The sequence below is a fragment of the Phoenix dactylifera genome, unplaced genomic scaffold, assembly GCF_009389715.1.
Source record: "Phoenix dactylifera cultivar Barhee BC4 unplaced genomic scaffold, palm_55x_up_171113_PBpolish2nd_filt_p 000484F, whole genome shotgun sequence".
Classification (NCBI taxonomy): Eukaryota; Viridiplantae; Streptophyta; class Magnoliopsida; order Arecales; family Arecaceae; genus Phoenix; species Phoenix dactylifera.
In genome coordinates, this window is record NW_024067905.1 from 58,180 (window position 1) to 76,228 (window position 18,049).

The 18,049-nt window shown below is 39.4% G+C and overlaps 1 protein-coding gene across 1 annotated transcript; it reads left to right on the forward strand.

The window, feature by feature from the left end:
- The first annotated feature begins 14,862 nt into the window (after positions 1-14,862).
- On the forward strand, positions 14,863-17,802 carry LOC120106175 (receptor-like protein EIX2). The gene has a single exon (XM_039119073.1). It carries the CDS (start codon positions 14,863-14,865, stop codon positions 17,800-17,802), a length of 2,940 nt encoding a protein of 979 aa, XP_038975001.1.
- Positions 17,803-18,049: the final 247 nt, after the last annotated feature.

Genomic DNA, 18,049 nt, shown 5'->3' on the forward strand with positions numbered 1-18,049 from the left:
CCCTTTTCTCACTCTCTCTCCTACTACAGTCTTTCCGGGGGGCTTTGGTTTGAGTCCGTGGGCGGTGTTAACCTTCATCTTCGTCAAAGGTCTTCTTAGAAGATGGGAGTTTAAAAGCCATTCTCAAGTGCAAACTTAGGCGAATAAGGCTCCGTTTGGCAAAGCTATTGGCGGTAGAGCTTTTGGAGGTAGAGCTTTTGGAAGTAGAGCTTTTTGAAGTAGAGCTTTTGGAAGTAGAGCTATTTGCTACTAAAGATTCCATTCATGATGCATAAGTGAATACTTGATACCAATCCAATGCTCCAATACAACTATCGGGAAGCAATGTGTTCCCTTTTTGTGCGCGAAGAGATTGCCAAACCATAAAGACAAGGAAATAACAAAATTAAAGAGGTACACAAATTTTACATGGAAAACCTTTTAATAGGAAACAAATCACAAGGCCATAAGATTCCATCGAGCAATAGGGAGGTTATAACTTGACCTCTTCGGCCAATCAATCGTGACGTAAGAATCATCACTTGCATATATAACTCGTACGTGGATCACCCACACACTAAATCACAAAGGAGAATGACAAGAAAAAATAACAAAGAGAATGTCATACAAGCATTGTGCAAGACATTGCAAAGTTGCACACCAAATATACAAGTTGCACGATCATGTGCCAAGACAAGATCTAGAGTCGAGTTCACTACACCTGAAGAAAGTGTCTCTCTCCTCTTCCTTCTCCCTCCGCTCTCCTACCTCTCTTCTCTTCTCTTCTCTCTCCTCTTTTCCCCCTCTCCTTTCGACTATGTGCGTCTTGCTACACCATACAACAGCCCTAAGGCATAAGGGGGGCTCCACATGAGCCGGATGCCAACCTAACTTATGGAACACTCTTAAGGCCAAGCCCAAAGCCAAGAAAGTCAACAAAAACAAGGGTTAGGATAAAATGTGTCTCGTACATTTAAGACAACAAAGAAGCTTTGAGATTCAAACATTCTATACCAAGTTGTTAGACTTTTTCTTTTTCTTTTCTTTTTTTGGTACACAAGTTATTAGACTTCAAGTTGCATTGCATCTTCAGAACATAATATTTATCCATTATGGTCTTAGTTGATTTATAATCATAGTAATACAAAATAAGCTTTTGAAGGTCATTAAATACATGGAGCCAATTTCTGGATTTGTAAGGGCATTCCTATTATTATATCAACTATTGTGTTGCTTTAGGAAGGAGCCATATAAAGTTAATTGACATGCCAAACAAAGTCCGTTTCGTAGAGTCCTTATTGACCACTAACCCTAAATGTGGTTTGTCTGACAGCTTCCTAAAGGGACATGTATATAAAATATTTTAGTAATCGAGGAAATTCATTTTGCTTATTGTTTTGATATAGAAAACTTTCCTTTCTTATTTTCTACCTTCTTTTTCTTGTCACTTATTTTGATTTTCTTCAACAAACCAGCTTTTGAATCTCCAAGGTAAAATAAGCTCACAGACTCCACATCCCTTGAAAATTGCATCAGATATCCACAATATTGAAACGAACCTTCTATTGAAATCCTTGGATACTTCCCTTTTCAAGAAGCTCTAGAATTAAAAAAAAAAAAAAAAAGATGTTTATAAACAAAATTAATTGACCTACAAAACTAAATAAACTAAGTTACATTCTACTTTGCAAGGACTTTGGTGTAGACTCAGACAATGTAAAGATATGGATGAATTCACAAAAAGAGAAAAGTAGTATTCTCTTATGCATACCATCATTTTAGGTGACTGTCTATTATAATTCATGCTTGTCCAACTGTTAGACAACCTCTCAGAACTACTAATTATATGGATCCAAAGGTAAGTTCAAATGTGACTCAAATTTCTTTCACATGCATCAAGTATCAAGATTCACAGTTTTAGTCTGTGCCAGCCTGCACGCTAGGTGCCAGAATGGGGCAGACATGTGCCCAGGTAACATGCACATCCCTAGATATCAATGAAATTGATAAGTTTCAGCATGGCTTGGCATTAACCAAAAGAAAATTTTTTGGTGTCTCCCTCACTGTTTATTTGTACTGCAGAGGGAGTGGGATTTGTTTGTTGGTTTTGTACAATAGAATTTAGTCGTCCTACAACTAAAAAAAAAGTTTTTACATGAATATCAAAAGATCATTTACATATAACAGTAAATAAGGAACAAAACCCCCCTTTGAGTTCAATAAAAAAAATAATTTAAAATTCAAAAATCCATCAAATAAAGGTCAACTTTCCAACACAAGAACAACATCTAGATTTCTGAGGTTGGGTCAAAATAGTAACCTTTTGGTGCTAGGAAATTTCTCGAATCAAGCTAGCTGATCAGGCTCGTGTTAGGCTCAGTTTGAAATTAAGCTCGACCTAGTAATAAAAATAATCAGGCTCACTTCAAAGGTTAGCTCAAAAGTAATTTCAAGCCGAGCTTGATCTGATCAAGCTTGGCTCAACTACACCCCTATGTCATGCCTTAAGTAACATACTATACGGTATTCATCAATCATCCAGCATACATGCCCACATTTTTTATTGTATGGGAAGATATGAGTTTAAAATCTTGTTTTAATTCATTAACAACTCTTAATGTATCAAACTTTTAATTACCCTGTGCCCATTGCATGTAGGTGAGTACCATGTGTCAGCATTGTTGTGCTGGCCCCAAGGCGACCCAACCCATGGCAGTGGCACTTGGTGACTTAAATCATTGCCACAAAAAATGAACATTTGCCTTCTTGATTATTTCTTAGAAACCACCAATCAAGAAGTTCTGAGAGAATTTGACGGGCACAATCCAATAAGGAAGCCAGATAGAAACTGTAGTCATTTGCTAAGAAAATCAAATAAGTTTTCCTAGATATCAAGATTCATTTGTTTTGCAAACTATAAATGAATGCCATGACATAAAGGTAAAAAAGGAGGAAGAAAAGGTAAAAAAAAAAAAAGAAACTAGAAGAAGAATTATAGAGTTCCTTACCTTGAGTCCCCGTCACAGAGAAATGATTAAGTTGATCTGAAAATGATTGAGAAGAAAAAATCAAATTGAAGCTTCAAAATAGAAAGTTAGTCACTATAGCAACCAAATATCACTTTGTATTACTCCTTATACCTACACAAATGATTCAAGCAGAAAACCCAGAAATTCTAACAGATTAAGGAAAAAAAAATGTATTAATGTTACCCTCAGTGCTGCTTTTGTAATGTCTAAGCATGTCACATTACCTAACATGGTTATAAACATGCAACAAGAATTTCTCAAAATATCTATAATGCATAGCCCCAATGGTTGATCATGTTTGTACTTGATTTTGTCTTACAGATCCTAGCTGTTCCAGCATCACCCAACAAACTGGTACGTCACTGGTTGTTAAAAAGATCCGACAAGTAATGCTTGATACCAAACCAGTGTACTTGAGCTAGATTGGGATGGCTTAGGCCACAATGACTTTAAGAAATTGTTGGCTAGCTTAAAGTATTTCCATTCTTATACTTCAACATTTTCAAGAACAGGCAAGAAGAAGCAATAAGAAAGAGGTGAAAAAAAAAGAGGAGATAAAATACTGAAAATGATACAGTGAAAGAACTAGAGGTGGTTGACTATCACCGTACAAGGCATGAAAAAATGCATCATAGATTCAATTTTGGTCTCTACTAAATGGAAAATAGTATTCAATAGTTTGTTCATAAATTGATATGAGTCACTTACTATGAAAAAAAGCCTATATATATATAGTTGCACTTCTTTGGCTGCAAAATTAATTAGAGAGATTAGCTAGAGATGATCCAAACTAACAGAATCAGGACACGGACACCTTAAAAAGCAAACCTAGTTTTGAAAAAGAAAAGAATCATTAAATCCCTAACTTCTCCAAACTCCAGATAAAGAATAAACAAGAAGAAAAGTCGGACGAGTGACTCTAAATTGAAAGATTCATATAACTCCAATCAATTTTCTTAGTCTTTCCTCGTATTCACATCTAAAAGACTTAAAACCCCAGGAAAAGATACTCGTGAGTCCTCTTAGGACCCAAAAGCCAAGCAAACCCTTCAAAATCTCTCTTTTATCCGACAAAATGGTAACTTTAGAAGGGGAGGAAAAAAAAACAACGTACAAACTGCTCTATTCTTACTAAAATTCCACAAAAAAATTGGCATATGGCTTTGCCAAACTAACAAAAAAGGAAAGAAAGAACAGAATTTTTAGAATTAAAAAGAGGCAAAGTTCTTCACCTTCTAAAATGAACTTCCTTGGTTCTTGTACAAGATTCAAATTTCGAGCTGGTGAGCTCTTCGAGTTCCTGGAGGTTTCTCCTCCTCCTCGAGCCACTTGAAGCCTGCCATGCGGCAAGAGAAGGTTGTGTTACAATCCATGGCGGCAAGAAACAAATCAGAGTAGAGTAAACCAAAGAGGACGAGGAGGGAGAGACCCTTGAAGGCCCCACAGCTCTTTAAAATAGGTCGGATCGGATCTAAGCAGCTCGAGTTGGATTGGGTCACCAGTCAACTTGGCCCATTTGCACCCTTATTCAACTCACTAATTTAAAGCCAATACAACATGAATTGGTTCCAATTTGGTATGTTCTAGCTTCTTCAAAGTATATGTCAACCGTTCTAACATAGTTATCGGTGCTCGTCTTCACAATATCATCTATATTGATTGTCGATCAGTTTTTTCTTTTTTTGTTTTTTGTGACGATCTATATGAACAGAAAAGGTGAGTTGGTACATATAACTTCCATCATTTTGCAAATAAAATATAAAATAATATAAACAATTATTTATGAGAATATTGAAATATTTTGTCAAACAATAAATATTTACTCGAGTATAATTAGTTAAAATATCTAGTATTGGTATCTCAAAAGAAAATATTTTTATAATAAAATAAATCCTGCACATGAAAAATCAAAACCATAAATTGAAAATAATGCTAAGGAAAAGAGATATATTAACATAAAGTAGATGGACATCGAGTAATGGATAATTAGTTAATTATACTCGATGGTTTCAAAAAAATCACCATCGAATATAATTAGTTAAGGTCATCTTCTTGGTAAAGTTCTTTTGAAAAGTAATGGATAATTTGGAGGGAAAAAATGGTAGACCTCATCTGAAAACTGGACATCAACCACTGCAAGATGGCTTTGTGAGCCCTCGTCACTCCCCTAATCTATCTTAGGTTTAGGTAGACCTTATCTTAGTTCGTTCCCAACCCGGACATCGAGTGTCTCTCTGCACCTTTCTGTCGCCTAACCTGCTGTTGTCCATAGCTCCATCCCTCCTTAAGGCCGCATCTTCACTGTAACATAAAAATTCATTCCCAAAAGGACCTTGCCAGCAATAGCCAGTCATCTTCATTGCTAGAACTCCCAAATCTTCATTGTGGACGATACACCATTATTCGAGTGGGTCATAGGAAAGGACATCACAACTAATAAATAACTAATCCAAATTGCAAGAGCACACCTAAATATTATAATTCAGAAAGATTAGCAGACTTGATGTGGATCACTCTAGCCACTACCGAGAGTACTAAATAGAAAAATTTACTATATAAAAGCCAAATCATGCACCAAACTTTCGGAGATCCTAATATGCCTATACAATGTCTGATTTAGTTAGATTATTTTTCGAGTTCTACAGCATAGTACCCTCTTTAAAGGTGTGGTGCATCGAGAAATCAAGGTTAAATTTCATTGTTTGGAAGATCTTGATATGATGTATCTTCTAATCTAAGAAGAATTAGGCGAAACGACTGTAGATAAAATTGACATAAAAGTTGAGGTCTAGCTCTTGTATATGTTAGTTTTCCAAGATTATTTAAACTACTCATGTTTATTTTGAAAAAGATGTATCCTCTCTTAACTAAAAGAATCCATCTTGAATTGTGGAAGAACAGATTATACTAATATAAATAGAGGCTATGTAACTCAGCTTGTTATTTATTAATGGAATAGAAGAAGGTCAAAACCTTATTTTCACCATATTTTCTATTTTTCTAAATTTTTTAAAAAATTTGAGTTGAGCAAGTTGAAGTAATTACTTCCTTCTTGCCCATTAGATCACACCATGTCCAGCTGCTTTGGATATCTTAAGACAATATTTGGTAGAGATAATAATTTCCCCCCTCAAATTGAGAATTATGTAGCCGAATACCGAAAAACATTCTAAAATAGCTCTATTAGTTTTAGTGACAAAAAAAAAATGGACAGAAGAGATAGCTCCATTATACCATTTTCATAGAATAAAATTATTCTATGGAACAAAGGATGTTTACCCTCTTCAATTACTAGTTTATCGATCCCTACCCATTTTTTAAATACACCAAAAGGTTGGAGGGCAATTTTGTGATTGCAATAAAATCTTTTTTATTACAAAACTTAATGCACTCTTTTATTCTCTCACTATTTTGTGGAACCAAATAAATATATAAAAAAAAGACTTATATATCTCGTGGAATAACTTATCTGATATAGGGATATCCCTCCAAAACTTATCTCCTCTGCCAAATATGGTCGAAGTTGGTTTCGGATTTCTTCCATCACTAAAGCATCTTGACTCGATGGACATCTCCTATTGTAGACTCTTGTCCGAAACGTCGATACCACTTGCCTTGCTTCCTTCTCTTTTTTAAGGTCCATCCTTTCCATCTCTTTAGCATTTCACCCTCATGATGTAAGGGTTGGTTGATTGTCTCTCAAGATGTAGGTCGCTTTGTGGTCCTAGACTATCCTTATTGGCAAGAAATGCCTCCACATGCACTCGTACCACTCTTTCAAGCCAAACAACCTCTATTCGACCTCACGTATGATGTTGTTTCGCTACCTTCATGCTAAAGAAACCTCTATTCGACCTCACCTACAATGTCATTTCGTCACCTTCATGCCACAGAATGGTTGGACCGCCAAGGAAGACAATGGGCAAAGTTGTTAAAGGGCCCGAGACAAGCCAAGGTCTGCTGGATCTTTTAAATGGGCCATGAATAGGCCCATGGCCCGTACGACTATTTGAGATCGAATCTAGATCCTTTCCTTTTTCCTCTATTTCTTCTGGAAAAGTAAATTGAAAGGAGTGGGAAAAAATTGAGTGAGGCTTTAAGCAGTAGCACAAGGAACCAATGATCCTAAGCCCCTGAATCTGGACCCTTTTTATAGGGTCGGTTCGGGTTATTGCTAAACAGGCCCATAAAGGCCTCAACAGCTTTGATATTGCTGGCACCTCATAAAGGCCCGCCAGTACATGCACGTTATTTATCGAAGTCAACATAACGTTCTGAAGTTCAATACAGAACTAAACTTGATCTATAATGCACACGTTACAGATTGAAATCAAATTTGAATCTTAAATTGAAATTGAAATTTTAAATTTAACTTCAGGTGTGTGGCAAAACATGTTTGCCGTGCATGCACATATGCGTCGCGCATGCCAATGCATGGCCTAGTTGGCCAAGCCAAGCCGAGTGTGCGAGGGCATGTGTCGTTGTTACCCACTATCCTTAAAACCCAACTTAAAGCTAGAAGGAACAAGCCATATATGAATGCAAAAGCGCTTGCTTTTACAATTCCAATGTGGACTATTTGTCACGCCCCGAACCCAGCACCCGGGGTCCGGTACGCGACCGGCCGCATGAGCCCTAGAGCAGTGCCCTAAAGATCATGCAAGGCCTATGATTAACAAAATTCCAATAAATCCATAATTAATTTAATAATTTAAATAAACAAATCCGACATGTCAAATAAACAATTTAGTTCAATTTCGAGCTCTTCAAATATTCATCGACATCAAAGAAGGATAAACAACTAACTAACTAATGACTCTGGTACTCGCACTCTGCGCCCATCCCATCCAAAACTATGCATCCTGCAACTCTGGTAAAGAAAAAGAAAAAAAAAGGGGGGTGAGCTTTACAGCCCAGTAAGAATCCCTACACATCCACACCAACACAATAATAATATAAATCTGAAAATCACGACAAGTCGATGCACATATCATGAAGTCATAAACCGGCTATCAAAGCTCAAATAATCAATATAAGTATGTACATAAAACATCAATAAAAGTCCAGCCACACAAGAATGATATAGCATATGATAGCTTATAAACCTGTATTATAGTTTCAATGCCTTTTCTTCAACTTGATCCAGATTAATTATCTTTCCGACTTTGGGTCAAATCTCGGTCACATTTCTCAGCCTGTGGTGGGGCAACCAAATTATCACATTTTCAGCCTGTGGCAGGGCCTACACAATATAGTTCCACATTTCTAGCCTGTGATGGGGCCTGCCAAAGTATCACATTTTCAGCCTGTGGCGGGGCCTGCACATTATAGTTCCACATTTCTAGCCTGTGAGGGGGCCTGCCAAAGTATCACATTTTCAGCCTGTGGCGGGGCCTGCACATTATAGTTCCACATTTCTAGCCTGTGAGGGGGCCTACCAAAGTACCACATTTTTCAGCCTGTAACGGGGCCTGCCATAATAACAAGATAAACCCAAAGTTCCTTTTCATACAATCCAGTTTACATCCACACATCAATTCATTTATATTTATTTCCGGCTTTAAACTAACCACGGTCACGTTTCCAGCCCGTGACGGGGCAACCAATATCACATAGTTAGTTTAGAGCACCACATCCATCAGTCCAATTATGTAGGTGTAAGTTATACGCATGCATGCATCCATCATGATACCAACCACAAGCGAATATGATCATAATATCAACCACAAGCCAACACGATCAAAATATAATTTAATATAAAACCATTTTTGATTTGTCTCGATCATAGCATATCATACATATCTAAGTATAAAAATATTATATCATGCAGGATTGGCGTACAAGGATCCTTACCTTTGTTAACTCAGACAGACTAATCACCCGCCCTCACGGCAATCTATAAATCCGGATATGCAGGACTCCGCCCAGCGTCCTCTCGTGCAATAGATTGTTCCCCTATAGAATCAAGTAATATTAAAATTTACTCAGGATAAATGATAACCCAGAACCCTCAAAACACTAATCTCCCTGGATCTAAGTTTAGAGAGAGAGAACCCAAACTAGAAATAAACCGGAGAGGGAGAGAAATATAATAAGAGGAAGGGGACGGGAAGCCCCTTTCTCTTTCTCTCTTCTTTCTTCTTCCCGACGGAAAGGGGAGGAGAGGGTTCGGCTGCAGGTGGCCCACAGCCGGCGACGCTCCATGGTCGTCGGTCTGTGGCGTGCCGGTGGTGCCACGCTCGGCGACGGCTGGCCGTGCCACGCCCTACGACGGCCGGCCGGCCGGAACGGAAGAGGAGAAGGCCGAACCGGCTCGGCTTCTCCATCATTCCGGAGGCTTTCCGGCCTCATTCCCAAAGAAGCAAGGGCCAAAACGAAGGAGGAGAAGAAGAAGATGCTCACCTTGCCTCCGGCGAGGTCCTCCCGACCGGATCGACGGCGATGGGCCGATCCCTTCCGCGGCAAGGTAAAACCCAATCCTCTTTTTTTTTTTTTTTTTGTGGAAGGGCCCTCGGTTGATGCCCTAGAAGGAGGAGGGAGGCGTTCCTCGCCCGATATGGGAGGATTAAATCACCCTCTAACTTCCCCTCCGATAGATTCGGAAGGAGGGGAGAAGGGTTTGAAAACAGGGGAGGGAGCCAATCGGGAGTCTCCCTCCCCCCTTTCTCATGTGTTGGGCCGCCTTGCTTGGAGGCCGGCCCAACTACATGCGGGCCTTTACATTCTCCCCCCCTAAAAAAAATTTCGTCCTCGAAATTGACATACCTGAAGTTTCAAAAAGCTGCGGATACTTGACTTTTATCTCTTCTTCGAGCTCCCAAGTAGCCTCTCTTTCCGTATGATTATTCCATTGTACCTTTACAAAAGGAATGGTTCGGTGTCGTAATACCTGATCTTTTCTGTCCACAATTCGTATCGGGAACTCCTCATAGGTCAAATCCTCCTGAAGATGTAATGGCTCATATGCTACCACATGACTCGGATCTAGGACATATTTCTTCAACATGGACACATGAAAAACATTGTGCATACTGGATAAAGTCTGTGTTAGAGCCAATGCCACCTCTCCAACCTCGTCCGAAATCTCAAATGGACCAACATACTTAGAGCTCAATTTACCATGAACCCCAAATCTCATCACTCCTCTAGTGGATGACATTTTCAAGAAAACATGATCCCCAATTTAAAATTTCAGTTTTCTCCTCCTATTATCAGCATAACTCTTTTGACGACTCTGAGCTGTACGAAGTCGTTCTCTGATCACTTGCAACTTATCTATGGTCTATTGCACTATCTCTGGGCCTAATAATTTCTCTCACCCACATCATCCCAACAAAATAGGAGATCCATGTTAAAATATTCCAAATCTAAGACCAATCAAGGAATCACCAACCGCTAACGCTAAATTTAAGATGCCCAAGGTTCTCCCAAAAATTGTCAACAATAGAAGAACCCACTGGTGATAATTACATAGCTACCTCTAGATCATCCATAGAATCAACAACATTCTCCTTTACTGGAAACTAACTCAAGTGTTCCATCATAATACCTTTTAGAATAAATATTAATGTCCTTAACCAGTTTCAAAATAACTCAAATCACCACACTTCCGCTGCACACTCTGATTTAATCCATTAAATACTCTAAAGCCTCTAAATGATTTATGACCGAAATATCACTTGCACTAGGAGTAAGAAAATCCAAATTTCGAAACTTTAATTGAGTAGAACCTCCAGATCTCTCTATCCTCAATTTATGTAGAATATACTTACCATAACTAACTCTTAAGCTATTAGTCATGTTTAAGGTCACTACATGATCTCCATAACTTAGAATCCAAAATATCTAGGCTTAATTTAAAATAAGTTAACCTTGGTTTTCCTCAGCAATTCGATTAGACAATCTACATTGATCTTCTTTTCAAAAAGATTTACTTCAAATTCAATGGGTTAGAAGTCATTGAGCCAATACACTATGATTATAAATTAACTCTATCGATCTCCAGATCTTTCCTTCACCAAGATTCTTAACATCCATCAGCAATGTTATTTATGATAATTCATGTAAGCATCTCATGATCGAAGTCTTTACTCAATATGACATTTATTAGTGGCTTCATCAACAATGACAAAAGATCCCTGCTCAAATCTTAAACCTAGGCTTGAGTTTTACATTAACACATCAAATAGTCTTCTACGATTATAAGTAAAATCCAGTAGCCCAATCCAAACATGAGAATTCAAATAATTAGAATTCCCCCATCAATTTGCATACTCTATGGCCTCAAAATAATCAAATACAGCAATAGGAAATAGACCTATTTGCAATATTCAACATGCCAACACCAGATATAATCCACATACATATTCAACTTCGAAGAACATTCCTTTCAATATTATGAAATCTTCTTAGCTCACTCCAATACTATGAAAGATCTACGTACAAACCCCACTCTAATAATTAGCAAAACCAAAAGTACTATCACATCTACATCCATATCATGTTTGAACTTTCAGGTCACTTACACAACATCTAAACATGACATAACCAATATGCCATGGCTAACCTTCCTATACTTGCCTTAGGTCTAATCCTCTTTTATCATAATCAAAGACAATTTATCCGGTCCTTGTATACTTGTAGAATATCAAACCCAATACTTACATCATAAGCATTGAATTTAATTCTACTACTTTTGTCATATCCCAAGTGATCATAACCTTAAGCTATAATACATTTTTGTCGCAAACCCAAGTGATCTTAATGTTATGCTTTGGTTCTAATTTTGTCACTAATCCCAATGATCTTAAACCTCAAACACTGATGCCACTTATGCTACAGTCCCCAGTGGTCTTAAACCTTAAACTCTGATTTCATTCCTGTCACAATCCCGAGTGATCTTAAATATATGCTCAAATTCCAATTTTGTCACTATCCCCAATGATCTTAAATGTCAAACTCTAATGCCACTAAGGCCACCGTCCCTAGTGGTCTTAAACCTTAGATTACAATATCATTCCTGTTACAATCTCAGGTGATTATAAACCAAGGCTCTGATAGTTTTTCTATCATATCCCCACTGACACTCACCTGAACATAAACCCTAGGATACCTTAACCTTAAGCTCTGATACCACTCTGTCACGCCCCGAACCCAGCACCCGGGGTCCGGTACGCGACCGGCCGCATGAGCCCTAGAGCAGTGCCCTAAAGATCATGCAAGGCCTATGATTAACAAAATTCCAATAAATCCATAATTAATTTAATAATTTAAATAAACAAATCCGACATGTCAAATAAATAATTTAGTTCAATTTCGAGCTCTTCAAATATTCATCGACATCAAAGAAGGATAAACAACTAACTAACTAATGACTCTGGTACTCGCACTCTGCGCCCATCCCATCCAAAACTATGCATCCTGCAACTTTGGTAAAGAAAAAGAAGAAAAAAGGGGGGTGAGCTTTACAGCCCAGTAAGAATCCCTACACATCCACACCAACACAATAATAATATAAATCTGAAAATCACGACAAGTCGATGCACATATCATGAAGTCATAAACCGGCTATCAAAACTCAAATAATCAATATAAGTATGTACATAAAACATCAATAAAAGTCCAGCCACACAAGAATGATATAGCATATGATAGCTTATAAACCTGTATTATAGTTTCAATGCCTTTTCTTCAACTTGATCCAGATTAATTATCTTTCCGACTTTGGGTCAAATCTCGGTCACATTTCTCAGCCTGTGGTGGGGCAACCAAATTATCACATTTTCAGCCTGTGGCAGGGCCTACACAATATAGTTCCACATTTCTAGCCTGTGATGGGGCCTGCCAAAGTATCACATTTTCAGCCTGTGGCGGGGCCTGCACATTATAGTTCCACATTTCTAGCCTGTGAGGGGGCCTGCCAAAGTATCACATTTTCAGCCTGTGGCGGGGCCTGCACATTATAGTTCCACATTTCTAGCCTGTGAGGGGGCCTACCAAAGTACCACATTTTTCAGCCTGTAACGGGGCCAGCCATAATAACAAGATAAACCCAAAGTCCCTTTTCATACAATCCAGTTTACATCCACACATCAATTCATTTATATTTATTTCCGGCTTTAAACTAACCACGGTCACGTTTCCAGCCCGTGACGGGGCAACCAATATCACATAGTTAGTTTAGAGCACCACATCCATCAGTCCAATTATGTAGGTGTAAGTTATACGCATGCATGCATCCATCATGATACCAACCACAAGCGAATACGATCATAATATCAACCACAAGCCAACACGATCAAAATATAATTTAATATAAAACCATTTTTGATTTGTCTCGATCATAGCATATCATACATATATAAGTATAAAAATATTATATCATGCAGGATTGGCGTACAAGGATCCTTACCTTTGTTAACTCAGACAGACTAATCACCCGCCCTCACGGCAATCTATAAATCCGGATACGCAGGACTCCGCCCAGCGTCCTCTCGTGCAATAGATTGTTCCCCTATAGAATCAAGTAATATTAAAATTTACTCAGGATAAATGATAACCCAGAACCCTCAAAACACTAATCTCCCTGGATCTAAGTTTAGAGAGAGAGAACCCAAACTAGAAATAAACCGGAGAGGGAGAGAAATATAATAAGAGGAAGGGGACGGGAAGCCCCTTTCTCTTTCTCTCTTCTTCCTTCTTCCCGACGGAAAGGGGAGGAGAGGGTTCGGCTGCAGGTGGCCCACGGCCGGCGACGCTCCATGGTCGTCGGTCTGTGGCGTGCCGGTGGTGCCACGCTCGGCGACGGCTGGCCGTGCCACGCCCTACGACGGCCGGCCGGCCGGAACGGAAGAGGAGAAGGCCGAACCGGCTCGGCTTCTCCATCATTCCGGAGGCTTTCCGGCCTCATTCCCAAAGAAGCAAGGGCCAAAACGAAGAAGGAGGAGAAGAAGAAGATGCTCACCTTGCCTCCGGCGAGGTCCTCCCGACCGGATCGACGGCGATGGGCCGATCCCTTCCGCGGCAAGGTAAAACCCAATCCTCTTTTTTTTTTTTTTTTTGTGGAAGGGCCCTCGGTTGATGCCCTAGAAGGAGGAGGGAGGCGTTCCTCGCCCGATATGGGAGGATTAAATCACCCTCTAACTTCCCCTCCGATAGATTCGGAAGGAGGGGAGAAGGGTTTGAAAACAGGGGAGGGAGCCAATCGGGAGTCTCCCTCCCTCCTTTCTCATGTGTTGGGCCGCCTTGCTTGGAGGCCGGCCCAACTACATGCGGGCCTTTACACTATTTAAAATCGTATTTTAAAACTCCGGATCTCCTAAAATAGGAAAGAACTAAAATTCTTTTTTTAGAAATTTTAATCTTTTATAAAAAAAATTCAAAGTTTCCAACAGAATTGGCTTTGATAGCATTTATCAAGATTTGAACCGGTGACCAAGAACACAGAAGTTATACATGAGTATTAGATTAATACTCACTTACACGGTTTCTCTCATTGGATGTGGAAGCACTGCACCTATTCCAGCCCTTCATGACTTTAGTCTGGTTTTGGTACAAATTGTTCGAGTGCAGGACTGCTGGACAAGCACACCGAAGTCGTGTGGTGTGGAGAGAAGTCTTCGTAAATATCTCAGAGACTTTTGACTACAAGAAGTCATGTGTGGTGTGGAAAGGAGTCTTCGTAAATATCCCATGGACTTTGGACTGCTCCGAAGTCATGTGTGGTGGGGAAAGGAGTCTTAGTAAATATCCCACGGACTGTTTCCTGCAGCAAGTCTTGTGTGGTGTGGAAATCATCCACTAACTTTCCAAGATAGAATTCAGAGGTCAATTTATTGGCAGGTCATGGACGGCAATGGAATCTTGTTCAGATAAATATAAGGAGATCCATCTACTCCATCTCACAGCCGCTAAATTCATGGATCTAAAAGGAACCCAGCTTCTACTTTTGTTCTTTGCTTTTCTGTGCTCTCAAGTGAGAAAACTCAATGGAGATTCAATCCCAGGCTGCATGCTGATTGAAAGGAATGCTCTTCTTGGGTTCAAAGCAGGCCTTAAAGATCCCACCAACAGGCTATCTTCTTGGGTCGGTCACGACTGCTGCACATGGGAAGGCGTGGCTTGTGACAACCCGACTGGCCACGTTGTCAAGCTAGACCTCCAAAACCCACACCAATTCTCGGACACTGGCGATCTGCTTCTTTACAACAAGTGGTCCTTGGGAGGTGAGTTGAGGCCTTCCTTACTTGGTCTGAAGCACCTGAATTACCTTGACTTAAGCATGAATAACTTTGGAGGAGTTCGCATCCCAGAATTCGTGGGCTCATTCCGTCAGCTCAAATATCTTAACCTCTCCAATGCTGGTTTGGGTGGACTTATCCCACACCAGCTTGGGAATCTATCGAGCCTCCAATATCTTGATCTCGTCAATGAACTCTACTTTATAGATTCTGTTCGTGAATTCAGCATTGATAATGCCCTCTGGATTTCTCATCTTTCTTCTCTACGATATCTGAATATGACGGGTGTGAAATTCAGAGATAGTGCTCACTGGCTGCAAGCACTAAACATGCTCCCTTCTATTGCTGAGGTACGCTTATCCGATTGTGACATCAAGGCCATTCCAGTCTCTCTTCCTCATGTGAATTTTACTTCACTCTCTGTTCTTGATCTTTCTTCGAATTTCATTAATTCGACGATGCCTGGTTGGTTGTTCAACATAAGTAGACTTGAGCACCTTGATCTCAGATTCAATGATATTCGGGGCATCATTCCGCCTGCAATTAAGAATCTAGCTTCGCTCAATTTCCTTGATTTATCCGGCAATCAATTTCTCGAAGGCAAAATCCCGGGTGCACTTTGGGGTCTGTGTAAGCTGCAGCATTTAGGATTGTCACGGATTAATATCAGCAAAAATTTGCATGAACTTGATGAAGTGTTTACGGGATGCATCAAGAACAGCTTGGAGACTCTGCACATGTGGGACACCCAGCTTAGCGGTTATTTGCCAGACTTGTTGGGGGACTTTAGAATGCTCAAATCTCTCGATTTGAGTTCCAACTCAATTTCAGGTTCTCTTCCTGCATCAATTGGAAGGCTTGCGGGACTTGCGGAGCTAGTTTCATTAGACCTTAGCTCGAACTCTTTGGAGGGTGTCATGTCTGAAGAACACTTTGCCAATTTCACCAAATTGAATTTTCTAGGCTTGTCAGGCAACCAATTAATTCTGAATCTGACGTCTGATTGGATCCCCCCTTTCCAGCTTCAAACGTTATATATTAGTTCTTGCAAGCTGGGACCACAATTCCCAGCATGGCTCGGGACGCAAGAAAATATTCACTCTCTAGACTCGTCTGGTAATGGAATTTCATGCACTCTGCCAGATTGGTTTTGGAGGTCATTTTTCCAGCACATAGATTACTTGGATATCTCCAGCAATGGAATCACCGGTGCTTTGCCAAATTTTTATTCTTCTACTATACAGATACTAGACCTATCAAACAATTCATTTTCAGCAGTGATTCATCCTGGTATTGGCAAAAGTATGCCTCATTTGAAATTTCTCTTGCTTTCCGCAAATAATTTAAGCGGTGAAATTCCCTTGTCTTTTTGTCAGCCCGACTTTTGGGTTCTTGATCTTTCAAAAAATCACTTGTTGGGTGAGCTCCCTAATTGCTGGAACCACTCTTCCCCTATCACTGTCATGGATTTTTCAAGCAACAGTCTATCTGGAAGCATTCCTCCGTCAATCTGTCAAATACCATATCTCGAGTCATTGCATTTGAGTAACAATAATCTATCAGGAGAACTCCCATTATCCTTGAAGAGTTGTGTGAATTTATGCACTCTTGATCTTGGACAGAATGCATTCATCGGCACAATACCTACTGGGATAGGAGAAAGTTTGTTGTCCTTGAGTATCCTTCGCTTACGATCAAACAAGCTTGTTGGAAATATTCCTCCTAATCTATCAAGACTAAGTGCTCTTCAAATCCTGGATCTTGCTAATAACAATTTATCAGGAACCATTCCTTCGAGCTTTGGGAACTTCACTGCCATGAAAGTGTTACGGGGGACTAATGGAAATATTTCAGATTATATGAATTACAATGAAAATTTGCAAGTGACCATGAAAGGAAGTGACAATGAGTTTTCCACATTCATTTTACTTGTGATTGCTATGGACCTTTCAGGCAATAACTTATCTGGTAAAATTCCAGAAGAACTGGCCAACCTTTTTGGACTAGTGAGCTTAAACTTGTCTGGAAATCATCTGACAGGAGAGATCACAAAAAAAATCAGTGCATTACGACAGTTGCAGTCACTTGACTTATCAAGAAACAACCTTTACGGTAGAATTCCTTCAAGCATGATTGCCCTAACCTTTTTGAGTTACTTGAACTTATCATACAACAACTTGTCAGGAAAAATTCCATTAGGTAATCAGCTTCAAACCTTCATTGACCCATCTATCTACGCTGGTAATCCTGGTCTTTGTGGGTTCCCATTAGCTCAAAAGTGCAAAGATGACAAGACAAATCAAGGTCCAAATGCTGTTGGAGGGGATAAACAAAATGATAATGCCATGGATGAAGAAGCATCTGAAATCGAGCGGTTGTATATGAGCATGGGGCTAGGATTCGCAGTTGGTTTATGGGCCGTTTTTGGTCCATTATTATTCAACAGAAAATGGACAGAAGCCTATTTTCGACTTATAGATCAAGTTTATGATATGGTTTACGTGACCCTGGCAGTGACTTTCAATAGGTTTAAAGAGCACAATGCTGCAGCATGATTATTTATGATATGGTCTACATAAACTTTTTTTTCTTTTTTTTGCTTTTTTAAAGTGTTTGTAAAATGTTCAAAATGAATTAGTACTCAAACTCTAGTTTTACACATGGAACCTTGTACTTGTACTAGTCTAATAAAATAACAAAGTTCAAACTAACACACTAACTTAATCAAGAGAGAATTGCTAATTACGGTTTGAGGGTCAAGTCATATGTCATGCTTAAATTATTTGAGCTTAGAGGACTAAA